The sequence below is a fragment of the Neolamprologus multifasciatus genome, chromosome 18, assembly GCF_963576455.1.
Source record: "Neolamprologus multifasciatus chromosome 18, fNeoMul1.2, whole genome shotgun sequence".
Classification (NCBI taxonomy): domain Eukaryota; kingdom Metazoa; phylum Chordata; class Actinopteri; order Cichliformes; family Cichlidae; genus Neolamprologus; species Neolamprologus multifasciatus.
The window spans coordinates 25915483-25942044 of record NC_140456.1 but is presented as its reverse complement, the minus strand read 5'-3'; the positions used below and the strand labels follow the sequence as shown (position 1 = coordinate 25942044).

The following is a 26562-nucleotide window of genomic DNA, read 5'->3' as shown; positions in this document are numbered from 1 at the left end:
AGTGTGCCTGCTCAAGGCAAGCCAAGAGGTGCTTAGGCATCAGGGGACAGCAGCCATGTGACCGTGGTTTCAGGGATTGGTTTAGTGCAGATGTGACATCAGCAAGCCTCCCACTCCCTCCCTCCGCCCCTCTCTCCCCTGGTCTTTCTCTGCCTCTCTCTGCCCCTCTATCTCTCTGTAGCGCTCTGTTTTTTTTCCCTGTGCCTTTCCTCAGCATCCCCCCTCTCAGCGATGGCGTGTGTCAGTGCCGCTCGGCCGTCTGTGGCCTAACGCACACAGAGAGGACCCCTATTCCTCTCCCGATTTGCAGCGCATTCCTCGGGTGTCTCTTCTCCCCGTGTCCTTCACCGCTCCTGCTGCCTTGCAGCTCCCACCCCGCCTCCCCGTGCGGGTGTCTGGGAGTCGGGCCCTCGGGGGTGGAGGAAATCAACATCGTGCTTCGCTGGGGAGCTGTGCAGAATTAGCTATGCCCTGCCCAGGCATCTTTTGACCGGTCGGATTCCTCCATTTCTGCCCGCCTGCAATCCAGAGGGCAGCGTAGGATGAAAATCTGCGATCATGATGCAAGGTAAATGATGTGTGCACTCCTTCTTTTATTTTCCACGTCCTGTTTCTCAGCGTCCTCCTCCTGCCCTCTTGTGTCCTGCTGGGCCATTAAAAAAAGTGAATGCAGTGATGTGATCTGTCATGCCGTGCGGACCTCTGGTACGACTGAGCTGTATGCATGACCAGTGTGACAATGTGGCTATTGTGAGTACTTGTGCGTATGCGTGTGTGTGTGTGTAAGATTTATAGAAAGGTAGCTGTAATGCCTGAGAAGATGTTTGTGGTGTAGAAAGGGGGAGCTGCCATTCACAGTGGTAAAGTGTGTACAGAGTAATGTCCTTTTGGGTTTGTGTTTGTTTTTGCGTGTGCCTGTGTGTGTGTGTGTGTGTGTGTGTGTGTGTGTGTGTGCATGCTAATCTTGCAGTTATGTCATATAAATGTGTATGTAAGGAGACATGTGACCACTCCAAGTAGCTGTACTCATTCATTACTACTAGCTGTTGCTATCAGGTGATCCTTCAGTCTCGGAGCATTTAGTGCATGTCTCATATAAACTGAAGTAAAGGATGCTGTCCTACAGTTAGGTGAAGTACATTATAAACCATCCTGCTCTGCATGAGAGATGCTGGGTCTTTATCATCCATTTGTGCCTACGTGGTAATGGAAGGTGGCTATTATTAGCAGAGGGCCTGCAGTCAACCTAACATGATATTGTACTCGGTTCACAAGCTGGAGGAAACTTACACAGATGTCACAAGCTCACCATAGCCTTTGTTAGCTACATGTGCACACAGTGTTAGCATGTAGTTAGTGACATTTAGTGAGGTCTGGGCTAAAATATAGGTGTAGTAATATGCTTCTTGGGCTTAAGATAAAATGTGCAGGTCCTCTCTATAAATCAGAATCATTAATTGCAGTAGTGTGGGCAGTAATCTTGGCCAGGTGGCCTATTTGTACTAGAAGTTTATGCTTTAAAGGCCACATTGCTAGTTTTACAAGTTTCAGACACTGTAATTCCCGCTGATCATTTTCCATGGCATACCATAAGGTATCAAATTGATCTTTTCTTCCAGGCAGGAGTAAATGTCAGGAGTGTATAAAAATCAACTTGCAGAAACTTGAAACCTACTTGAGATAGGGCTGGAAGCGCTTAAAAAGAAGAAAACCAAGGGAGTGGGTGGAAAGGATGGACGTCGTGGAAAGGGCAGAATTTATTGTCTGCTAACATAAAGTTAAGATACTGTAAGAAACTGTAAATATCTAAAATGCTGAACAAAAGTCAGAGGATAAGATGTGAAGAGAAAGCAGAGAAAACCTGTTCAAACCGCTCATCAGAGCAGAACTGTTCTTTTTCCTTCTTTATTTGAAACCTCCTCTGTGTCACTGGCAACAGCGGCATGCTAGTTGAGCTACACGCAACTGACAACCAAGATAGCTGACTAGCTGTTTGTTTTAGGGATTTACACAAATTATGGGCGCCATTCTTCTGTTTATCGAGGTTTGCGTTTGTACAAACTGTGTCATAGTCTGAAAGAACTTGACAGTGAATCCAAGGCATCGTTCTTGACAATACTTTGTCTAAGAACATTAGTCAGTTTCCACTGTGAACATTTCTCCTACAGCTTTAGTCTTATCTTCTTTCCTAGATGCAGTTTCCTTTGTTGTAAATAGCTGTGTGTAGATGTCAGTGTGTAGCTTTCTTCTTGAGCTTCCAGCTGCATCATCTGCTAATTAACTGTGTAAAATGTAGAACAACAGTATATAGTAGAGAAGAGACTACAAGCTGCAGAACAGACGCTGCAAGGATACCTGAGGTTAAATTTGGTCATATTAAGAAAATGATATAGCTGTAAAAAGGCTGAAAGTCTTGTAGCACATTACCAATAAATGCAAATCCATTTGTATTTCACGTGCAGAGTAAAAAAAACCCAAAATAACTTGAATTTTAATCTTCGATTTTGAAAGTGGAATAATGGCACTATAGGGAAGTTACATAGTTAAATTATCAGCAGTAATGTGAAGAACATGTTATTTGTGAGTAAATAGGGAGATGTGTGAATCCATCGCTTTGGTCCTTGGAAATGTTTTGCAGAATTGTGTCTAAAGATTGTGTGTCTATGAGTTGGCATGAAGGAGACCCTAACTCAACTATATTTACAGCTAGTATCATTAATTAGTATGATGCCTCTGTTTAATGAGGCTCTCCTCAGGCAAACTCTGTAAATGGGTTACAAAAACAACACAGTCCTGCTGTGACGCACAGTGTGATCTGCATCGCTTTGCAGTCAGTCTGACCAGACCTCTTGTACTCGCTCAGTGTGTCATACGTAGTCGTTCAACAGGTTTGTTACTCATCAGTGTTGGGACTGATCTTTACCAACAATGTCACATGCAGGTTAGGACTGGAGAGAAGAATCGTGGTACAGACCTGTGATTGACTAACAAAGAGACAGGATGCAGGAATGATATTTGCCAGTCGAGCCACTAATACGTCACATCACAGGCCCTGTCAGAAGAACGTGAATGCTACTGATTAACATTTATATTTGTTAGGATTTAAGTATGAGTGAAGGTAATCACCACATCAGTGACTCGGAATTAATTTAATTTTGAAATGAGTTTCTTCTGTTTTGTGTTTATCTTAACGACACAATATCTGTGACATGAATTTAAAAAGTAAGGCACAAAAAAAAAAATTAAAAGCGGTAAGTCTGTTTAGAAAATGTGATCCAGTTTAAGCACAGCATGCAGATTACACAAAGGGATGATGAGCAGAGCAACACACAAATGGTATCAGCTGCTTCTGAGTGGCACAAAATGTTCATCCTCCCAACTGTTCATCACACGTGTCCCTGTCGCTCTGGATTTGACTATCAACTGCGCTCGCTTCTTCTAAAACACAGTTATGCAAACCTGTCGGTTGCTTATTTGGGGGGAAAAGAAAATGCGTGCACACGCACTCAAACTCACACTCAAACATACAGACTTTGGTTTTTTTTAAGAAAACTGTGCTCTTTGTCAGAATTTGTGTAAGGTGTCTTTCAAAGATTTTTAAGTGGAGTACATTTAACTTTACACTTATTCAGACTTTTTATTTAAGTGAAAAGTTATATGTTATAGTGTAATAGTACGCAAGTCAAAATACATTAAAGTACCTAAAGTCACTCGTCTTGGTTAACTGCACTTTCTGGAATATAAATACGTTGAATTATTGAGCTAGAATAAGTGATTCATTACTGTGACTAAGCGCTCTAGACCAGTGATGTTGGACTGGAGCACTTTTGACCCATTAATTCACTCATTAAATAAAAGAATCTTTAAGAATCTTTATCTTTAATTATACCAGCAAACAGCCTTCATAGATAACACCCAGAGAATTTTTGTTCAGCACGTTAGCTAATTCTCTCCGCTTTGTATTGCTAATTAGAGAATGTTAGCATGCTAACATTTTATGCTTTAATGTGCTAACATGTTAATAGATGTGATGAACTCCAAACATCAGAATGCTAACACTGTAAATGCACGTTAAGCTAAAGTTATTATTAGTCGGGCCTAGGTAGTCTCACGGACCTGTTAGCATGCTAGCATGGCTATAGACTTGATGTAATTTTTAAATCAATACACTCCTGCAGCATGGAGCATCATTAAACAATCTCCAGTTATTTTTATTGTCAGCTGATAATAAGTGCTCCAAATTACATTTGCATACAGCATGTTCTGTGTCGGCCCGGCCGGGCACAGCCCGAAGAGGAGACATGGGCCCATCCTCCCGCAGGCCCACCACCCGCAGGAGGCGCCATAGGGGTCGGGTGCATTGTGTGCCGGGTGGCAGCCAGGAGCGGAGGCCCTGGCGGACTGACCCCCGGCTGCCAAGACTGGCAATAGGGACATGGAATGTCACCTCTCTGGTGGGGAAGGAGCCTGAGTTAGTGCGTGAGGTTGAGAGGTACCGGCTAGATATAGTCGGGCTCACCTCTACGCACGGCTTGGGCTCTGGAACCAGTCTCCTGGAGAGGGGCTGGACTCTGTCTCAGTCTGGAGTTGCCCCTGGTGAGAGGCGGCGGGCTGGGGTGGGTATTCTAATATCCCCTCGGCTTGCTGCCGGTACGTTGGGGTTTTTCCCGGTGGACGAGAGGGTTTGTTCCCTGCGCCTTAGGGTCGGGGAACGGGTCCTGACTGTCATCTGCGCTTATGCGCCGAGTGGCAGTTCGGAGTACCCAGCCTTCTTAGAGTCCCTGGGGGGGGTGCTGGAAGGTGCTCCACCTGGAGACTCTGTTGTCCTGCTGGGAGACTTCAATGCTCACGTGGGTAACGACAGCGAGACCTGGAGGGGCGTGATTGGGAGGAACGGCCTCCCTGATCTGAACCCGAGCGGTGCTTTGTTATTGGACTTCTGTGCTAATCACAGTTTGGCCATAACGAACACCTTGTTCGAACATAAGAGTGTCCATAAGTGCACGAGGCACCAGGACGCTCTAGGCCGTAGGTCGATGATCGATTTTGTAATCGTATCACCAGACCTGCGACCATATGTTCTGGACACTCGGGTAAAGAGAGGGGCTGAGCTGTCAACTGATCACCACCTGGTGGTGAGTTGGATCAGGTGGCGGGGGAGGACGCTGGACAGACCTGGTGCACCTAAACGCGTAGTGAGGGTGTGCTGGGAACGACTAGCAGAGGCCCCAGTCCGCGAGATCTTCAACGCACACCTCCGGCAGAGCTTCAACAGCATTCCGAGGGAGGCGGGGGACATTGAGTCCGAATGGACCATGTTCAGCGCCTCCATTGCCGAAGCTGCTGCATTGAGCTGCGGCCGCAAGGTGGTTGGTGCCTGCCGTGGTGGTAATCCCCGAACCAAATGGTGGACACCAGAGGTGAAGGGAGCCACCAGGCTGAAGAAGGAGTCCTATCGGGCTTGGTTAGCCTGTGGGACTCCGGAGGCAGCCGACAGGTATCGACAGGCCAAGCGGAATGCGGCTCGGGCAGTGGCTGAAGCAAAAACTCGGGTGTGGGAGGAGTTCGGAGAGGCCATGGAAAAAGACTTTCGGACTGCCTCGAAGAGGTTCTGGCAAATCGTCAGGCGTCTCAGGAGGGGAAAGCGGTGCTCTACCTGCACTGTGTATAGTGCTGGCGGAGCGCTGCTGACGTCAACTGAGAAAATTGTCAGGCGGTGGAAGGAATACTTCGAGGACCTCCTTAATCCCACTGACGCGTCTTCCGAGGAGGAAGCAGAGTCTGGGGATGAGGGGAATGACCCGCCAATTTCCGGGGGCGAGGTCACTGAGGCAGTTAAACAACTCCTTGGTGGCAGAGCCCCTGGTGTTGATGAGGTCCGCCCCGAGTTCCTGAAGGCTCTGGACGTTGTAGGGCTGTCCTGGTTGACACGCCTCTGCAATGTTGCGTGGAGATCAGGGGCAGTACCCGTGGATTGGCAGACCGGGGTGGTGGTCCCCATCTTTAAGAAGGGGGACCGGAGGGTGTGTTCCAACTACAGGGGGATCACACTCCTCAGCCTCCCCGGGAAAGTCTATGCCAGGGTGCTGGAAAGGAGAGTTCGTCCGCTAGTCGAACCTCTGATGCAGGAGGAACAATGCGGTTTTCGTCCTGGTCGCGGAACACTGGACCAGCTCTTCATCCTCTCGAGGATACTTGAGGGTGCATGGGAGTTTGCCCAACCAGTCTACATGTGTTTTGTGGACTTGGAGAAGGCATTCGACCGTGTCCCTCGGGGTGTCCTGTGGGAGGTGTTGCGGGAGTATGGGGTGTCTGGCCCTTTGTTACGGGCCATTCGATCCCTATACAACCGTTGCAAGAGCTTGGTTCGCATTGCCGGCAATAAGTCGGACTCGTTCCCGGTGGGTGATGGGCTCCGCCAGGGCTGCCCTTTGTCACCGGTTCTGTTCATAATTTTTATGGACAGGATTTCTAGGCGCAGCCAAGTGGCGGAGGGCTTTCGCTTTGGTGGCCTCAGGATCTCATCTCTGATCTTTGCGGATGATGTGGTTCTGTTGGCTTCATAGGGTGAGGGCCTCCAGCTCGCACTGGAGCGGTTCGCAGCCGAGTGTGAAGCAGCGGGAATGAGGATCAGCACCTCCAAATCTGAGGCCATGGTTCTCAGCCGGAAAAGGGTGGAGTGCCCACTCTGGGTCGGGGATGAGGTCCTGCCCCAAGTGGAGGAGTTCAAGTATCTCGGGGTCTTGTTCGCGAGTGATGGGAGAAGGGAGCCGGAGATCGACAGACGGATTGGGGCTGCAGCTGCAGTAATGCAGACGCTGCACCGGTCCGTCGTGGTGAAGAGGGAGCTGAGTGTAAAAGCGAAGCTCTCAATTTACCGGTCGATCTACGTCCCTACCCTCACCTATGGCCACGAGCTGTGGGTAGTGACCGAAAGGACGAGATCGCGGATACAAGCGGCGGAAATGAGCTTCCTCCGAAGGGTGGCTGGCATCTCCCTTAGAGATAGGGTGAGAAGTTCGGCCATCCGGGAGGGGCTCAGAGTAGAGCCGCTGCTGCTCCACGTCGAAAGGAGCCAGCTGAGGTGGTTTGGGCATCTGACAAGGATGCCCCCTGGGCGCCTCCTGGGTGAGGTGTTCCAGGCATGTCCCACCGGGAGGAGGCCCCGGGGCAGACCCAGGACACGCTGGAGAGATTATATCTCTCGGCTGGCCTGGGAACGCCTTGGTGTTCCCCCGGATGAGCTGGAGGAGGTGGCTGGGGAGAGGGAGGTCTGGGCCTCTTTGCTTAGGCTGCTGCCCCCGCGACCCGGCCCCGGATAAAGCGGATGAAGATGGATGGATGGATGTTCTGTGTCCTAATCATTTCAAAAACCTTTGAAAAATCACCATAAGGTGAAACAGAAAAAACGTTTTTCTTTGTGTTTATCGTTCTGATTGCATCGCTGCATGTTGCCAGCCGACAGTGCTGCAGGACTTTTGGCATTCAGTTTGGCTGATGGAACGCTGTACTAGATCCCTGGCTGCGCTGTTGAATCGTGCTAATGAAGTGAACACATTGATCAACGGTTGTTCATTTTTTCTTAACAGCCTACATAGTCATTAAGGGGACACTGCTTCGTTTTATGTGGGGGCTCTCTCCAGATTGCCTGGGGTTTGTTCCAAATCAATACGTTAATTTTTATCTCTGTATTGGGGTTACTGTAACTTCTCTGTATCCACTAGCCCATACTCGTCCCCAGGCTCTTATACACCCAGCCCATTACTCTTCTTTGTTATTTGCTTTCAAGTGCATTTTAATGTCTAGATAGTTAATTTTATATTTGGCTATAACAACTTAAAATGAGTTCTTAATGATAATGTTCACGCGCTCCTTTCCTGTGTGTGTTTCTATGCTAGGACTGAAAAACCGAACCAGGAAAGCCCTGGGCTTACGAAAGAAAGACAAGGACAAAGAAACAACGTGAGTTTCCTCAGACACTCACTGGTAACAGGAGAAAATCCCTAAAACACTTTGAGAACTCATTGGTTTGAGAATGTGAATGCATAGAGATGTAAAACAACCCAAACTACTTCTACGACACTAAAGTTCTTGTTGGATTTATAAAATTATAGGAAATTTTGTGCTATAGGTCTATGCGCTACCTGCAAAAGATACCAAAAATAATCTGGGTACCACAACATGGGTATTTTACATTAAATAATTTAAAACAAGACCTGGACCCACTTTTTTAAAACCACATACAAATGAAGAAAAATCTACTGGTATACTGGTACCTAATTCTTCCATCTGCTTGTTTTGTCAAACAGGAGCTCACCTGACAAAGAAGGAAGTGGAAGTGGAAAGAAAGGAAGCGTACGTACATACACAATGAAAGTGTTTCCTTTAATTTACCTGTTTTTTTTTTTGGCCCTCTAAGTGTTTGTGACTGTTTAACAGACGAAACTATACCTAGGAGATTATAACAGCACAACAGGAAACTACAGCACAGTGACTTTAACAAGATTTAAACGGATTAGTTGGAGGTCTCTTCCTGTTAAAAGGCAGTTTTTCTGCACCGCTGTTTCCAAGTGCTGCTTTTAGGGGATAAAAATTTCATTTGGGTTCTTTCTTTACCTGGACATATAAACACTTTGGGAAGACTGTTAACTGGTGCTATGAATAAAATTACATTTAACTGAACTGGGCCTGCAGCAATAATTTATTCTGATTATGGTACATTAAAAAAATCTAAAAGTATATTAAAAAAATATAATTTTTGATATTAAAAGAATTTTAGTTTAACGTCATAAGCTTTTATCGTTTTGCCTTCTTTATGATCTCCGTTTTGATAGAAAAAGGCCAACGGGGCTCCCAATGGTTTCTATGGGGAGATTGATTGGGACAGATATGTAAGTATCCACAGCCTACACCTGCACATTTTCTCTCTTTGTCTCTCTTTTTGCATGCACTCTGCAGCTCTGGCATTGGAAATACTTGCAGTGCTGTGCTGTGCAATCAGTGTCATGTGACGCTAGGTTTAAAATTACCGAGTAAAGGGTACAAACGTGTGTGAGTTATGGCGGTGCATAATCTGTGAGTCAGCAGGAGCTTCATCTAGCAAGTGGAACGTCTCCAGCAAGACATCTGTGAAATCTAATCTACATTTCTATGCGCTGCTGAAGAGTTTGAGGGTGGCTTTGTTACAGTGTGTGTGATTGGCTAGAAATGACCGTCACCATTTCCCTCTCGCTGTCTCTCTTTTGCAGGCCTCTCCTGATGTAGATGAGGAGGGCTTCAGCCTCCGGCCTGGTGACGAGGGTGATGATATCCTTTTAGTCGGAAGGAGAAGTAGCACACTTAGGAGTCTTCGCCAGCAAAAACTATTGATCTGTTTGGCTTTGTGACTCATTGGTTGAGTGCTTCTCAGCATTAAATAGGCCAAATCCCTGCGTATGTGCACCCCCGCTGCAAGGCAGCCGGACACAGCCACATTACGTCGAACCGGCTTTGCAGTTGTCGCTAAACCACAGTTCTCATTAACCACTGACGCTCAGTTCTGCTCCCACAGGTGTCAGCAGTGGGAGTATATGTTTGAACTGGATTCATAGATAGTTGACACTGTGGAGACCTTCCCTGAGCAGGAAGATTTAGTGGAGGCGGAGAAGGAGTGTCAGTTACAGCAGTTGTAATACTGGTAACTGGGACACAGAATGGATGTCTCACTCCTGTCCTGCACCATTGTCCTTGCTTTAAATGCTACAGAAGGTTGAACTGTCTGCATTTTTGTACAGCATGTTGTACTTCCTCCTCTTTGCCCTTTACAAGTGTTCACCAGCCTCCAAAGAAAAGCACTTTTTCTCGTCCAGCGACTCAGAGGATGACGAGGACAGCAAAAAAAAGTTCAAAATTAAGATCAAGCCGCTGGTGTCAGACAGTGCCAAGTGTGTGCTTCCATCCATGGACGAGCTAAAAGCATCAGTGGGAGGCCTGGCGCTGTCCCCGTCTCTGGTGAGTGCTGCTGATCTGCAGTCCTGTTCTGCTGCACAGTTGTGAAGAGCACAATAGTCACGCTCAATGCAGTTCATCTACTTTAGCAGCTGCTAATTTCTCTCAAATCTGTTTGACTCTCTGCCTGCGCTTGTCTTTTCTTCTCACTTATTTGCTGCCCTCTTGTAGAGGAGAAGTCCGGTAAGCCTGTCACACATTTTCACATCTGTATCAGCACCCTGACAGATGGCATGAGATGTGGTGAAAACGCTTGATGACGTGTTCCCTCCTGTCGTAATGATCTCGTAGACTGTCTTCGCTGGCTTTCGTTTTTTTTCCCTGCATGCACGTTCTTTCCCAACCTCACTGCCTCACAAAAAATCACAACTTTCTTTCTGTTCCTTCAGTTTTTTCCTGCTCAGCGACAGCTTTACTTAAACCTTTGTGGCAAAGCGTGTGCGTTATATAATGCAAAGCAAACCTAACACACATACAGTTCCAAACCCGTTGAGCTAGAGACCCTGCTGTCTTTGGTGTGAGGCTGTGTGTGTGCTGATTGTAGGCGATGCTCGTATTGTCCGCATAATCTCCAGGGAGTTACGGCTCATGCTGCATTATTGAGGCTTTGCAGTTAAAGTAAAGAGATGCGGTGTGTGTAGTTAGTGTCCATTTGACTGATTTGTCACTCACTCTCTGACCCAGGTCTGTTCTCTCTTCCTTTTTGCTGGTCTCAGAGACGCAGTCCGGTAAGTTTCCCCTCTGCTGGCTGTTTTACCACTGATAGCCCCAAATGCAGCTTTCTGATCTCCGCTGCCTTAATCTGTACAATGCAGAAAATAAAGAGAAACATTTTTACCTCAGGCTGTAGTGCTGTTCATCCGTTGTTTAGTTAGCGAGTTGCCTTGTCCACCAGAGATACAGACGGGAGAAATTTCCGCCTTCTCTTGAATACGTGACACTTGACTTTTGCCTCTCAAAGCTCAAAAAAATGTACCACAGCTCAGCAGAAGGGGTACGCCATTAATGTTTACACCTTGTCATGCTGTCATGTCAGCATGAGCCTCCCATCACGGGTAGATGCACACTTCCTTCTGCTGACTGACACAGTTAGCATGTGTGCTTCGTTCACGAAAAGACTCACAAGAAACTATGTATATTTTTCTGATGATCATTTCTGAAAGGAGGCATTTCTGCTTTTCAGATGCTTTTTATTTTTCGAATGGAGCTGGTAGTTATGATTTGGCAGCACTAGACAAAGCACAGACTTCTCAAGCTGATGTCTCCAATTCTGTTCAAGTCACACCAAAACTATCAAGACTGATGAAGAGCACTTAAGCCAGAGGAGTAATACACAAATTAGATTTCCTATAATCGTACTGTGTTTTGATATAATAAGAAAGAAGAACATCTTAAAGGACTGAAGATCATGTGTATTTGTATACGGTGTATAATATGATCTGTAGCCTTACTTTTTCTTTTTTTTGGATTTCTTTTTTTTTTACTTTTCTTTTTTTTTGCAGGGGCAGATAAAAAGGAACTTGTCCTGTAAGTACACATCTCTAAAAATCGCTTTTCAAAATTCCTCCCGTATTCCTGTACTTGTGCTCATAACCACATTGCTACTGCACGCATATTAAAGAGGATATATTATGCTCTGTACCCAGCTATTTGAGGAGCTTTGCATGACTCAGGGTTCAAAATAATCATGATTTAACTTATTCTAAGCCTCTGTGTAGTCATTTTTTTAAATTCTATGTCTGAAACAAGCCTTTTAAGCATCTCTTCCTTTAAACCAACTTTCTTCTGATTGGCTGCCACTTGTGAACAAAAGGTTTGAACAGTCGGTGGATGGGACTTCTCCACTCCTAACCAGAACAACATAACCGTAGTCTCAGCAGAGCAGGAGCTGAGCTTTTGTTATTTTTCTTATAGGTGAGGAGATCGCTAGACCCAGACGCTCAACCCCGATACCGAGTCCTGCCCCAGAGACGCAAAGGTCTGTCATCCTTTTAGCAATGTTGGCAAATTAAACGCTTCTTTCATTAAGATGGTATGCTATTGCTCTGCTTCGGATGTCCCTTGAGCAGCTATGTGTGCTATTTTTTTACTTGTTGCATGTGTTTTTTTGCAGTGACAGGCTGTCACAGAACACTCCTGCCTTCTTTGAGCTGCCTTTAGAGAGAAAATATGCCAGATATGACGGTCAGTCCTCCATTGATCGGACATAACTTTACCCAAATGAATAAACTCCCTTTACAAAGGTGACACTGTTCCCCCCTTTATCCAATGACAGTGGTACCTTCGGACGCGTGGGGAGATTCTAGACCCCGATCAGAATCACAGCTGAGCAGAAGTTTTCCAACAGGGGGTGAGCAAACACGAGTGAACTTTATCTCTGTTGTAATTCGTGTTTCTAATGAAGTTGTGCTGACCTTGAATCGTTGCACCTGTCGCAGCTCCGCCTCCACTCCCTCCAAAAAACATTCCATCGAGAAGTCACTACGGCTATCCTTCAGAATCTGCTGGTAAATTTATTTTCAAACATCAGTCAAGAATATAGTTAGATCAGTCAGCTGTGATCTCACTTCTCCAATATACTCTTTGCAGCCGATCTACCCAATGGGAGGGCGGCTCGCAGTTCGGCACCAATCTACCTGAATGTCCTCTCCCCAGCCTCTTACCGAGGCTCCCCTGCCCCCGACCTAGACGACGTCTTTGGACCCACGAGTGAGGACACCATGTCTCCCAGATGGGTTACTTTCACCGATGACAGGCCCCCACCACCCGATGAACCGGCTCCACCTCCGCCACCGGACTCTCCTCCGCCAGACACACCTTCATCCACCCCCTCCACCCCCTGCCTCTCGCCTGGACCACCTCCAAACGAACCCCCACCTTCACCTCCGCCGTTTTCCCCTGGGTCTCCTCCTCGTTTCACTCCGCCAGACTCGCCTCCCTCCATCCTACTCGGACCTCCTCCTCCAGATGAACCAGCCCCTCCTCTGCCCCCAGAATTCTCCCCCTCTAATTCCCCTCCTGGGTGCCCTGAAGAGGATGCTATTGATGAGGAGGTGCTGCAGTTTGCAGAGTACTCTTCCTCCCCTGCCCCCATCAGCCCTGTGCCTCCTCTGCCAGCGGAGCGTAGATCCCCTCGTGCTGGAGTCACGTCTCCGCTGGTCTTTGGGGGTTTAGGGGGTAAGAGGACTCCAGAAGGTGTAAACCTGAGAGAAGATGTACCAGACTTTGTGGGTTCCCCCAGAGAGCTGACGCCAAGCTTCAGGGGCACGCCACCTCCTCTTCCTCCAACTACCTACAGGTCTATCATGTCTTCCCCGGGACCCTACTCAGGCAGCAGTGAGTACTCTTGTGTTGCTGCAAACACGCACAGTGGCCTCTTCGAGATTTATTTACATCAAGCACGATTAATGTTTTATTATTTAAATTCTGCAGTGTCCTTTAATTTTGTTTGCTTTGAAAAAGGTGAAAATGACGAGGCCACCAGCACAGCCACAAAAATTAAAATCACAGAGATGAGCAGGTCAAACTTTAGTGACATCTAGTGTTGTGATTCTGAAATGACAGCGTTTTGTTTGTAGTGCATAACAGGTCTTATCTTTCCAGAAATATAAGGAAATATAATGTTGATATTTTAAAGGGGGACTGCTGAAAATGCTTAAATGGTCGTGTTTAACATATACCATCATTCAACTGGTGAATACAGAGAACAAGCATCCCACATCAGACCAGTATGAAAATTACAGGATGCTTTCTATCAGCACAGAGATCAAGCGGTAACGTCTTCCTACAGATTTTTTTTTTCCTGTGAATCAGAAGAACACCTACAAAAATCTCAACAGCAATTTTATTTCATGCCAGAACCAACCAGAGTCTCGCACTCCAGTTTCTCTCCAAACACAGCTGATAGAAGGGAAGTGCGGCAATAAAAATCTCCGTCACTGTGAACTGAAGGCTGTGCTAACCACAGACACTGGTATGTGCCACAGGCCCCTCATCTCCAGCTCGTCCTACCACACCTCAGTCTCGAGGCAGCCCAGTCCCTCCGCCTCCCCCTCCTCGTCCGTCCTCCCGACCAAAGCTGCCCCCGGGGAAACCAATCACAGACCTGGTATGTGGGAAAAGCCCTTTCTTTTCTTTTATCCTCTCTCTCTCCCCCTCATTTATCTTTTGTTCCTTAGACTGTGTTTTTTCATTCTGAACAAAATAACTTGTGTTACATCTCCAGACCCGGCCATTCAGTCCGCCAGTTTCAAGCAGCCCCCCGCCTTTTGCCCCCCTGGCCCGGGCAGAGAGCTCTTCATCAATCTCCTCCATTACCTCACAGAGTGCAGCATCCACCCCAACTTTAGGAAGGGACCTCAACTTGTCCACCACAGGTATGCTACCAGCAAGATGGCTGTCATGCTCGTCTCTGCGGCTTAGCTGCGCATCTCAGTCCACATGTTGTCTGTCACTCATCGTGTCCTTGCCTCACAGTCTTGTCCCTCTCCATGATTCTCTCTTCCTGATGTCTCTGCTCACTCAGAGGCCTCGCAGCCTCTGGTATGGTTTGACCACGGCAGGTTTTATTTAGCTTTTGAAGGTGAGTTGAGCTACAGTGCTGCTGTAGTGACACCAGTGCATGCACTGTACGCACCTGCCCCGTTTCTTTACTGGCTGTGTCCGCAAGAGTGCTGCCACCCATCCCCATCTCCTGCTCACGTACTTAGAATCCAGATCCATGATCGAGGCTTTGGTTTTGCTTTAATTGTTTTTGAACTATTCTGTCCTCTGTGTGTGAAACCCACCTTCAGGCAAGTAAGATATAACCAGTGTTCCCTCTAAGCTGCGCACGTGCGCAATTGCACACTGCTGGCACGGTCTCTGCGCACAGAAAATCTGCGTTGCGTACAAAAAAATCTAACCTGAATTGAAATTAAAATCAATAGTTTAACAATTCTGTTTTGCAGTGTTAGTCAATAAGTGACTGGCTGCTTCGTATGGGATTAGAACGATGCCACCTTATCTCATAGTCCAACCAATGATGCGATTCACATTCGTATATACACATCTAATCAACGTCGTTGACAGGCTATGACAGCGTCCTTATGTGCCGACACCGGTGTTTTAGCTAGCAAAGCGGCGTGGCTGATGAGGAGTGAAGCCACGTTAATGACAACGTGTACAACCATTGGAGATGTGAACAGGACAGACAGAACAATAGACGGAAAAAGTGTGGACTTTATACCAGTTTTTAAATTGTGTTGATAGGCCACGTAAAACCAGAGTTATGATAAAAATATCTGCAATGTTTGGTTTCCTTGCTGAATACTATTGTTGTTTATATTTACTGCAGGAAGAAACGGTAAAAACGGTGTTTTATAAGAAAAAAGGCTTGAAAGCCTGTGAGCAAAAACAAACTCCACCCCCTCCCCTTTCCTATTCGTCCAAAAAAGTACCATGTCGACCAATCAAAAAATTATATGGCAACGTGGCATCTAGTTGTTAAGAAACGGGAGAAGTTTTAGGAGTGATGGCGGAGTGGCACAAATAATTTGTGTGGCATCAAATTTGAGGCAGAACAGCTGATTGTTCTGTAAATAGTTTGAAATGTTTGTTTAAAAATTCCTTGGCTGCATTTAAAAAAAATAGCTGCAAAAAACTTTGTTGTTTGCCAAACTCAGTTACTTTTTTGAAGAAGTAACTATATAATTAACTGCCCAACATTGGTCATTATATACTATATTTTGCAGACAGGACTCTCTCCCAGACCACAAACTCATAATACAAGTCAGAGCTTTATGAAAAAAAAGAAAAAGAAAAAAGTAAGTTGTGTTTTCAAAATTGGAGTTCAAATTATTTTTACTTCCAATAGTGTTAACATACTACACAGGTCAATGACTAGATTTTTTTAAAATTTTCATTGTAAGTGAGCTATAGCAGTTAATTAAAAGTAGTCTAACATAAATGTAAATGCTGTAATTTGATTATTTTAATAAACCATGTAACTTGGATGGATTAGATGCCGGTGTGACCACAGTGCACACGTCTGATGTCGCTCACAGTGGTCCAAGGGACCGCTCAGGGAGTTTGTGTGTTCGCTCAGACACATGAAAAATTCGAGGGAACATTGGATATAACCCAACTACGGTTTTATAAGGAGATGTTATAGCAGTGTCACTTGTGTTTATGTGTGTTTTAGGGTGCTCCAGAGGTCCCAGTCCACTCACCATGGGACCCCAAGACACTCTGCCAGTGGCAGCTGCCTTCACAGAAACCATCAATGCCTACTTTAAAGGCGCTGACCCCAGCAAGTAGGCTTACATTAAAAATGCACTGACATCATGTCAGCATGGATTTATGCTAAAACTGAAACAATGCACTGCTAATAATGGCAGACAGGGGAATGTTTCTAAGGCAGACTGGGCTAGGTTGTTTTAAGCCTAATTAGGTACACAGTTCTTTGTATTCAGGGTTTTTATACTGAGAGGGATCTGTGAGCTTTATATTTTGTTTAGTTTGAGTCCTCTCTCTGCCTCAGATGTGTTGTGAAGATCACAGGGGAGATGGTGCTGTCCTTCCCCGCTGGCATAACCAGGCATTTTGCAAGCCACCCAGCTCAACCTATCCTCACTTTTAGCATCAGCAACTACAACCGACTGGAGCAGGTCCTCCCTAATCCACAGCTGCTGTGCTGGTAAGATGAAGATTACAGACAAACACATATGCTGGAGCGGACAGTTGCCCATTTTTACAGTCCAAACAAAAGAGATTCATAGTGTTACTTCATGCTGGCTGAATCAAAGATGTTCCTCTCATCCCTTAGTGATTCCACTACAGACAGTGTAGACAGAAAGGAGTTCTGGGTAAATATGCCAAACTTGATTAGCCATCTAAAGAAAGTGGCTGAACAGAAGCCTCAGGCGACATACTACAATGTGGATATGATCAAGTATCAGGTATATAATATCCGTTAATATTCACGGATGTGTTTTTAGATTTTTTCTATCTATACAGTTATCTCACTGTCTTCTTTGTCTTTGCCATTTAGGTCTCAGCAGACGGGATCCAGTCCACTCCTTTGAACCTGGCAGTGAGCTGGCGTGGCGATGGCACCAACATAGACCTTAGAATAGACTACAAATACAACACGGAGGCTCTGGCTGCCCCGGTGCCGCTTCACGACATCAACTTCCTGGTTCCTGTTGATGGAGGCATTGCCAAACTACAGGCCATGATCCCACCTGCCACCTGGTGAGGATCCCTGATGACAAGGACTCTTAGTATGTGGTCGTATTGAGAGGCTAAGGCCGAGCTAGTATTGTAAACTGAGCAAACTGACGTGTATGTTAGTGCATCAACCATCTACCTTTTACCATCTATTTGTAGAAACTAGGCTATATTATTTTCATACTCTGTATTTATATAAGTCTGTATTATTGATATGCACTGCATTCATAGTATTATTATATCTACTCTTTAGAGTACATACTTTAGAGTACACTGCATTTCGTTGCCCTGTACCTGTGCATGTGCAATGACAATAAAGTTGAATTCTATTCTATTCTATTCTACATGTGAGAGAGTAACATGTAACATGGAATTTCTTTCCTCATATAGGAATCCGGAGCAGCAGACAATACAATGGAAAATCCCAAGCCTGTCTCACAGGTCTGAGAATGGAGGCAAGTATTCATTTTTGCCATGTTCATAATATTTAACATTTTTAATTTCTACTTCATCTTCTTCTCCTTTGGATTTTAAAAGTAAAATCTTTTGGTCCCGTTACGCAAATATTACATCATGTCTGGCAGGAGTAGGGGCTCTCCTGGGCCGGTTCCAGATGATCGAGGGTCCCTGTAAACCCTCCCAGCTGGCAGTCCAGTTCACAAGCGAAGGAAGCACTCTGTCAGGCTGTGACATCCAGCTGGTCGGGACTGGCTACCGGCTATCATTGGTCAAGAAGAGATTTGCTGCAGGTCAGTTTAAGCATCAGAAACAGTGGCTGACTGTCTTCAGTCTGTGGTTTGTTAATATAAATGCACAACTATCTGACATGTCTTATTTTGTTTCACAGGGAAATATTTGGCAGATAATTAGCGGACCTGTTTGCGAACAGAACCAAGAAAATCAATGGCTTTTGACTGTGAAGACTATGGATCATCCCATGTTTAGTGCATTTGAAAATTTATCTTTAGGAGCCATTAGATTTAATGGCTGGAGTTTATTAGAGTAACAGATAACAACACACAGAGGTGAAATGTGACATTCTCGGTCAACTGACTGCTGCTGAGTTTATGCAAGTAAATACAAGTCATTAGTTTTGTGCACTTGGAACACTTATGAGCTTATATAGAGTAACGTTTAGGGAAACCCCGAGTCTATGTTCTTGTTAACTTAAAAATAATTGTGGATTTCATACAGTGATCCAGCTTTATTTGTTCTATTTTCCTCTTGTTTCACGGGTTATCACTTCGAATGCACTCTTAAAGATGATGTGAATAATTTGTATGACAAAACAATCTTAAACGAGGTGGAAAAGATGGAAAATGTTTTACCATAGGTTTGCTTTGCAGATGTATTCCAATTAGTTATAGTCACATGGTACTGTCTGATTTGCACTGCCACCTTTAAATCAGATGTTTTTTGTTTATTTTCAACATGTGCGACTGTCGTGATTGTTGTCCAAGCAGAATATATTCCTCTGTGTGGACAGCTTTGACACCGTCATATCCCTTTTATCTGTCTTATGATTAAAGGTAACCGTTTAAAATGACCTGCAGCACTGGAAGAACATCAGCACTATGAATCCTAAGGTGCTCTTGACACGGAATTATGTTTGCGCCTCAGTCCTGGGAACTTTAGGGAACAATTTGATCGTGGGTCGTGATCATTTCCTTCTAGCACATAAATTCGATTTTGTAAGGAAAGTCGTCACAATAAAGGGCGGAATAATTCGAGCAAATAAAACTGTTTGCTCTATGATTTGTATGCTTGATCCATTTAATCATCATAAGCCCACGATAACCAAGATCCAAACTTAATGCTATTTTGCTTCCTTAGACTGAATGAACCATTTTGACTTGGTTAGCAAAGTTACATTTTGATTTATAGTCGTCGTGAGTGTTTTGGATTATTGGAGCCATATTTGTGGCCATATTTGGATGACAGGGTTGCGGGCTAAGTTCGCTGTAGGTTCACTCAAGTAATATAGAGCAGAGACTTCTAGGACATGATGTGCAACATAGCAGGAGATTTGGCAGATGGCTCCGAGAATGATCAAAAAGACCCACATGCACGACGGGTCCAGTTCCTATAAACTGAGGTGGTGCCTTGCAGAAAACGAGTGGCATAGTTAGTCCACTGAGGACACCACTGTCATTGGAAATGAAAAGTTTTTTTACTAAATTGTAAATGTTAGAGGTGGAAATCACCAGACAGTTGGCTGAAAGTCACATATCTGTTGATGTCTTCACAGACAAATTCACATTTGAGTCGATGTGAGTTTACTAACTAACGTTATCTCAGGATAATGGTGGTTGAGCTGAGTGCTTTTGTTCGTAGTATTCAGAGTATTTTCATTCATTTTGTAAAATATCGATATTTGGTGTTCACGTATTGATAAAATACTGCAATAATATGCAGTGTCGATTTTTTTCCCCACCTCCTAGTTTATGCAGTCATTTCAAAGTCAAAAATCAGGCCTCAGTTTGTTGAGTGCAAAAGAGTTTCTTTACAAACCACACTTGATGTGCTGGAAAGACTGTGCTCAGGGCTGAAGCGCATACATAACGCCATACTTTCACACACACAGCCTTTAAACACTACTACTGGAAGCATTTTTACCATTAACGAGTCGTCTTGGCAGAGAGTTAGAGCAGTGTGACCTGGTGCACAACAAACACATCGAATTACCACTAAAGGGCAAGTGCAATGCTGAGATACATCAAAGGTCTCACATTACAGGACACAGGTGGAGTTTGTGGTGGTGTTTTGTGGGTAGAATTGCATTATACTGAGCTGACGCATATGTGTGAAGCTGCTACTTTCACTGGGACAGCTTGGGTAATTTATCCAGAAATTATATTAGGAAGTCTAGAGATGCAAGAGTGCCATACACTGAGGAAAAGGACCTTTAAGTTTCCAGAGAAATCTAAAGGGACCAGGGCTATGGATTGTAGGAGTTGCCTTTGATGCTGCTTATAAACTCTGACAATAATCTTTGATGGAGGACATCACAGAGCAATGAAAAGAAGTGTCTATCAAAAAGACAGCACTATTTATTTCCCTGCTTTATTTTCCCCCTTTTCCCACCATGTCGAATAAATGTTTTATCATTTTCTAATAGCAATATTTAAAAGACTTAAGTGTAAAAAGTGTACATAAAAAGCTATGTTTCAAATATTTCTCTGAGCATATGGACGTGTCTGTGATCGTCTCTTGGTTTATTGATGTCAGCGCTCATAATGCATTTGGTTCTGCGTAACGACACACAACACTCTCTTCATCTAACGTGGGTTTCTTGTAACAAAAAAACAAAGAGGAAAAAAAAAAAAGAAAAGGTGTTGATGAATAACTCCAAACAGTGGCGCATGAAATCTGCACCTGTCCATCGCCGGTCTTATCAATGCAATACCACTTTATCCATTTCAGTGAGGTCATGATGTGTGTGTTGTTGTATCAGTGTGCTTTGAGAAGAGACTCCTTTGCCTTCACTTGCGCCTCCATTCTCTATTTTGCTGGTGATGCACCTTCAGAAACTCATTGTCAATCAAATCTGGCATGCGTTCAATGACGTACCCATCCTATGCATCCGATATAGGTGTTTGACATCCTCCTGTGTTTGACTTGCACACAAAAGCACACCTCCAATTTTCTTCATGAAACAAATTGTTGCTTCATGTCACATGTGTGTGTTTCACTTTTTTACAGAGCGTTTCCATGTGTTGACTCACACTTTGGACTCGGGCGAAATTCAGTTCCTTAGAAAAAGAAACATGGCTTTTTTTTTGGTTGAGTAAGAACGACTTTTGTTTTTCTTCTGTTGAATATGCTTATATTTTTCTTTGCCTTATTTTTGAGTGTACACTAATATTCCAAAACCAGAGGTTTTCTGTAAGTTTATTTTTTCTACAACTTTTTTGGCTGTATGTATTCTTTCACTGCATTAGGATCAGAATATGCAAACATTTCATGTAAATTTCCCATCCAAAGATTTTGAGAGTAAATATATGAAAAAAAAGTCATTATAATGTAATACCTGTTTTACTTGGTAATAAAGAAGAGGAAATAAGAGTCATTTATCTCCTTCTCATTTGTTCAGAGATGTAAAAATATAACACCTACAGGCACATAACCCGTAACATTAAATGTACATCCTGGCGCTTCAGCGACACTGTAAATTATTGTCTGTCATAACTTAATAGTGAGGTCAAATAGGCCAAAAATCATCATCATCAGTCATCATGTTATATAAATAAACACTCCCAAGCAACTACAAAAACAGTCCTTAGTGGGATTATGGGAATTTTTTACCCCGTCATGGTCTTATTCCTGTACATGATGACAGTTTATGAAGAAGGATGAAGGATGAAAAAGAGAATGAGCTGCCTAGTTAGTTAAAAATAAACTGTATTATAAGAATATACATAGATATAGATAAAAAGCTTAATTTACTCATATCCAGTTATTTACAAATCATTATCTTTTAATTTAATAGTTATCTTAATTTGATGTAATTATCTTTTAATATTTCTTTCATCTATTCCATATTCTTTTTAAAAATGTATTTAATACACTCTTATCCTATCTTAGAAGAGTGTTTTTCCCCCCACATATGTTTCTTTTAAGGATGCATTCAAGGATAGACTTTTTCCACAGTAGCTATTTGCCGTAAAACACAGGTGTTGCTAATCACATAAATTAAGGATCTGTGCATAAACTGGCCAGAGCATGAATATTATATTTTTTATTGTGTTATATGATATTATTATATTATTTGTAGCTCCTGTGTTTATCTTTTTCATGTCAGTATAACGTTTGTGAAAAAGGTATATTGTTGCCACCTCTGTAACTGTTATTATAATTATTGGCCTCCTTTAATAAAATGCGGGGTATCAAGCAAGAAATATTCAGAAATGGTACTTTTTACTGACATGAGCCCAAAGTGCTTTACAGGAAATAGTTTACCACAACACAACGTTAAAAAGGGAAGAAGATGGGAGATGAAAAGGGTACACAACTTTGCCTTTAACGTAAGGTAAGGTGAGCCTTAAAATTATATCTACTGTAAAATGTAATGAACTCAGCCTCTCGTTTCCAAGCTTGTCTCGGTCGTTCACCTCGCGAGACTTCAACAAGCCTTTCACCGGAAACCCCTCCCACAGGCCGTACCGTTTCCATAACAACACCAAGCCATATCAGACGACTGGTTCGGCTTAGTTCAAGGCTGGTAAACTGGTAATTTGGCTCAGTATTCTAATTTTATAATCTGTAATCGATTTTGTAATTAAAAACTCTACTTTTAAAACTCGGTCTAGTGACACTGAACGCAAATGACACATTTATGAGCGTATTTTTTTGTACTTTGTTAGGGTCTACGTGCAACATTCAGGTCATTCAGAAACCAAAAATAAGGAGAAGTGGGGATGTCCGATAAAGAAAAACAGCAAAGGAAAGAGAAGAGGGTAGTCAAGGTGCCTGGCAGGACTAAGGAGTGAGTAGACTATTAAGGTAATATGGGCCAGTGTCCATCTTTTAGCTTTTTAGCTTCCTGGTAGGTTAAGAATGATTTTCAAAACAGCATTCCCAGTGCAGCATGTTTGGTTGGGGAAACTGCTGGTCAGTAAACTGCTGGTCAGTCCCAGTGTGTCTACATGGTATCTGTCCTGGTATTCTCTTCAGCATGATTATGTCTTTCAGCTCTATAAGCACTGTGTCATACATTGATGAACTGGGCCACCATGATGACAATGCTCGCCTTGCTCCAACAATGGAGAACACCTACCAGATGGGTGAGTTAGCCTTTTTAATTGCCTACAAAACTGGGGTTGAGTTTTAGGTTCTAGGCATCACAGAACTGACAAATAAACTGAATATATTTTGTTTGATCATTTTAAGCAGAAAAGTAAAAATTCAGCCTCACAGTGGTAAAGAGTGGCCTACTGTTTTGTGTAGGATATAAATTGAGATGGACAAAAATATGAATTTTTCTTTTGTTCACATGGATCCATCATGTTTTTACCCCACCATCAAAACTACTAGACAAGTATAAAATGGGATTTTTGTTAGTAATAAATGTTTTCTGTCTTTTTTCGCACCACAGGACCTTACAAACGCTTCCCTGCCAACGCTGCCACAGACATACTTAAAGACGTCCTTACCAGTTACCTCCAAGAGGAGAAATATGAAGTAGAGTGGTCTCAAAAAATGACCAAAACATTGTGCGAGGTAAATGAAGAATAGATGCAACTCTTTCTAAACATGTTTAAATTTCTCCATTATTCAGACTGACTCTTCTTCCAGGTAATAAGAGCCCGCGTGAAGGAACTAATGATCCCCAGATACAAAATTGTCATCTTGGTCCACATCGGCCAGCTCACCGGGCAAAGCATGCAGATCAGCAGCCGCTGTCTCTGGGACACGTCTAATGACACTTTCGCCTCGCACTTCTTCAAGAACAGTTCTCTGTTTGGCGTGGCATCTGTTTACGCTGTTTACTTTGAGTGAATTCTCTCTTTCTGTGCTCTGTTTTTGAGTAGTTGTAAAGAAATTTAAAACAAATCTTAACCAAACCTCACAGTGTGCTTTTTTTTACATTTTATTTATTTATTTTTTTTACATTTTTGCACTCAGAAATGACGTCATCCTTACAGTGTTCTGTACAACAGAGATTATGCCAAATTAGGAGTAACTGTGACAGACTGAGAACTTCCTTGAGATGTTCCTCTGCTCTAGCAGAGCATGGACAGGTCGCTTTTTTGACAACCCTGTTGGCAGCACGTTCTCATCAAGGCCGCGTTTTGGTCCCGCAATTGACGTTCCATTACTGACACATCTATCCACTTTAGGAGGTTTGCCTCTCTGTTGACTGCCAAAGAGGTAAAAATATTTGTTTACTAGAAGTCTCTAATTTAGGTTAGATGAATTTAAAAAGGAGTATAGAGGTGAGTCCATACTGACCTTCTGGGAAAGTATCCTCTTCTCCCATAAATCTTCTCCACCTGGATCCTCCGCAGTTGAACACCACTGCCCTTAGAAAAGCTCGACCGCACAGCTTCAGTGTGTTGGCGCTCTCCTGTGTCTGAACCTGCGCCGCACACAACATGCACAGCAGCACGATGACCAATGGTAGGGATCTCATGTTGATGTTTCTCAGGACACGTCCCGATCGGGTCTTATATCGCATAAGCCTTCCTCAGGTGTTTCCTGAGTAAGTGCATTATCTATGCATTATCATTGGTGATCATCGTGTGCTTTTAACAGCGGATGTAAATCTGCCAATTTGGGATATGTGTGGGAATCTAAGTCACTGCAAAGATCGGTGATTGACTGCATTTTAGTAAATGTTAAAGGGAAAGAATTGCTCTTTTATGTACGAACTGCAGGGTTTTTATTGCCGTGGATTCAGCAAAGTATTTCATAATGGGTCTCTTGAGATATGCGCCCTACGAGATAAAGAGGTGATTGCTCTCTGCATAGCAACGAAGAAGCACGCACGGCCACTATCACTGGCATAAATCAATGATTCCACGGAAAGACAGTTGCTATTACCGGTACACTTGTTAAATCGAACCTATGTTCTGGGTTAGAGTTGTCATTGCTTGCCCGTGTTTATATGTCAACAGTGGAGGGGTGGTGCTATAAATCGATGTTTTATAGTCTGGTTCAGTTGAAAAAGTGTAAAATTCGTTTGTTCTTTATGACATTTAAGGTTATTCATAACATCTGCTATGTTTCTCAGGGTTTTATGGGGAGTTTACACATACAGCACTCCTGTAAACTGTGACACATTCACAAATGTTATTTTAATATTACTGTAGCAGACACAGGTATTTCTTTTTAAAATACAGGGGATTTCTTTCTATAAATATAAGTGGGTTTCTTGTTTGCATAGTAATTTCTCTTGTGTCTTCAGAGAAGAACCCACAAAAGAAAAAGTTAAACAGATTTCACATACACCTTGTAATAATGATCTGATTTAGCAAATTAATATAACAAGACTGAATTCCAGTGGTACATATGTACTGTGTCTATATGCAGTTTGTTAGCAGCATCTTGCAAAAAACTGTCCCTATTTCCTTAACTGAATCAACAGAAAATAAAAAAGATAACATAGTTTGGCAGACATAAAGTTTTATTTTTCCACCAGCAAGGTGTTTACTAAAGAACTATTAAATGCAAACTTTGCATATCTCTGCATAGTGTGTTGTGTGTCCTTAAGTTTTTGTGGTAACCGGACAAGTGGAGGACAAAAGAAGAATCCGGCCTGAAAAAGTGTCTCCAGCAAATGAACTGTATCTGAAAGTCATGTCCTTAAGAAATAGGAAAAAATCCAGCAAAGACTTCACACAGGATCCTAGAGATATATCTGGCACTACAGTTGATCCGCCTACTGTTCACTGAAGCCTCATCAGAAATGGTCTCAGTGGAAGGGTGGCTACCAAGAAGCCATTCTTAAGGAAAGAAATCAAGGAAAAAAGGCTGAGGTATGCCAGATCACACAATAACTGGACTGAAAATCAGTGACTACAGGTCTGATAGAGGGATGAATTCAAATTAGAATTTTACAGTTCAAATCAATGTCAGTATATACAGAGAAAGTCAGGGGACAGGTGCAACAGTGAGTGTCACAGCCATCTGTAAAGCAGAGTGGGGGCACTGTCTTGAATTGGGGCTGAAATTCAACCATTGGTGTCAAAATTGATGTAATTATGAACAAAAAAAAGTGCCATCTGATTTTGAGCCAACATGCAACAGCATATGGACAGCATTTGATTCACGTTGATTCCAAACTCACTGCCAATTCAGTAAAAGCATACCTAAATAGAAAAAAAACACAGTACAAAAGTTATCAGTCAGTCAGTCATGGATTGGCCTCCCATGGTCCCAGACCTCAACATTACTGAAGCAGTGTGGGATCAACTTGACAGAGAACAGAACAAAAGGCAACCAACATCCAAAGAACAGCTTTGAATGTCCTTCAAGAAGCCTGGAGAACTATTCCTGAAGACTACTTCAATAAGTTACATTCCCTAAGAGAGTTCATGCTGTGTTGAAGAATAAAGGTGGTCATATAAATTTTTTTCAGTTTATTCCAAAAGCTTTTCCACAATTTGATAATATCGCCTGCAAAACTTTAGAACTGTATCTGAGCTCTGGTGGACAGCCTAGGTCCAAACCAGTTAGAACCTCCACACCTTCAATCAGGACACTGGCTGCACACCTTCTTTGTCACATACATCACCATCACCTTTAGCCTCTGTGTCTGTATTCTCCCTGATAAGAACATAAAACCACTATCAGAAGAAGAAACATTTGACAGTGGAGACATTACAGAAAACATTTGAAAATAATATTTTTAATTTACATTTAAAA

General features: G+C 43.4%; 3 protein-coding genes across 3 annotated transcripts; 2 read left to right on the top strand and 1 right to left on the bottom strand.

The window, feature by feature from the left end:
* Positions 1-114: 114 nt before the first annotated feature.
* LOC146498113 (SH3-containing GRB2-like protein 3-interacting protein 1) lies at positions 115-19236 on the top strand. Its single transcript, XM_085139235.1, has 23 exons — positions 115-568; positions 7899-7962; positions 8310-8355; positions 8835-8891; positions 9249-9306; positions 9815-9990; positions 10159-10170; positions 10704-10715; positions 11490-11514; positions 11902-11965; positions 12101-12171; positions 12263-12337; positions 12426-12494; positions 12577-13323; positions 13974-14095; positions 14213-14363; positions 16169-16280; positions 16508-16663; positions 16793-16925; positions 17018-17220; positions 17587-17651; positions 17781-17945; positions 18044-19236. The coding sequence occupies exons 1-23, from the start codon at positions 559-561 to the stop codon at positions 18064-18066; spliced, it is 2616 nt and encodes an 871-aa protein (XP_084995361.1). The 5' UTR covers positions 115-558; the 3' UTR covers positions 18067-19236.
* Positions 19237-22297: 3061 nt separating this feature from the next.
* Positions 22298-23759, top strand: dynlt5 (dynein light chain Tctex-type family member 5). The gene is made up of 5 exons (XM_085139234.1): positions 22298-22425; positions 22560-22681; positions 22888-22979; positions 23291-23415; positions 23491-23759. The coding sequence occupies exons 2-5, from the start codon at positions 22614-22616 to the stop codon at positions 23692-23694; spliced, it is 489 nt and encodes a 162-aa protein (XP_084995360.1). The 5' UTR covers positions 22298-22425; positions 22560-22613; the 3' UTR covers positions 23695-23759.
* Positions 23760-23864: 105 nt separating this feature from the next.
* On the bottom strand, positions 23865-25187 carry LOC146498111 (relaxin-3-like). Its single transcript, XM_085139236.1, has 2 exons — positions 24148-25187; positions 23865-24055 (listed from the first exon to the last, which is right to left on the bottom strand). Exons 1-2 carry the CDS (start codon positions 24371-24373, stop codon positions 23919-23921), a joined length of 363 nt encoding a protein of 120 aa, XP_084995362.1. The 5' UTR covers positions 24374-25187; the 3' UTR covers positions 23865-23918.
* Positions 25188-26562: the final 1375 nt, after the last annotated feature.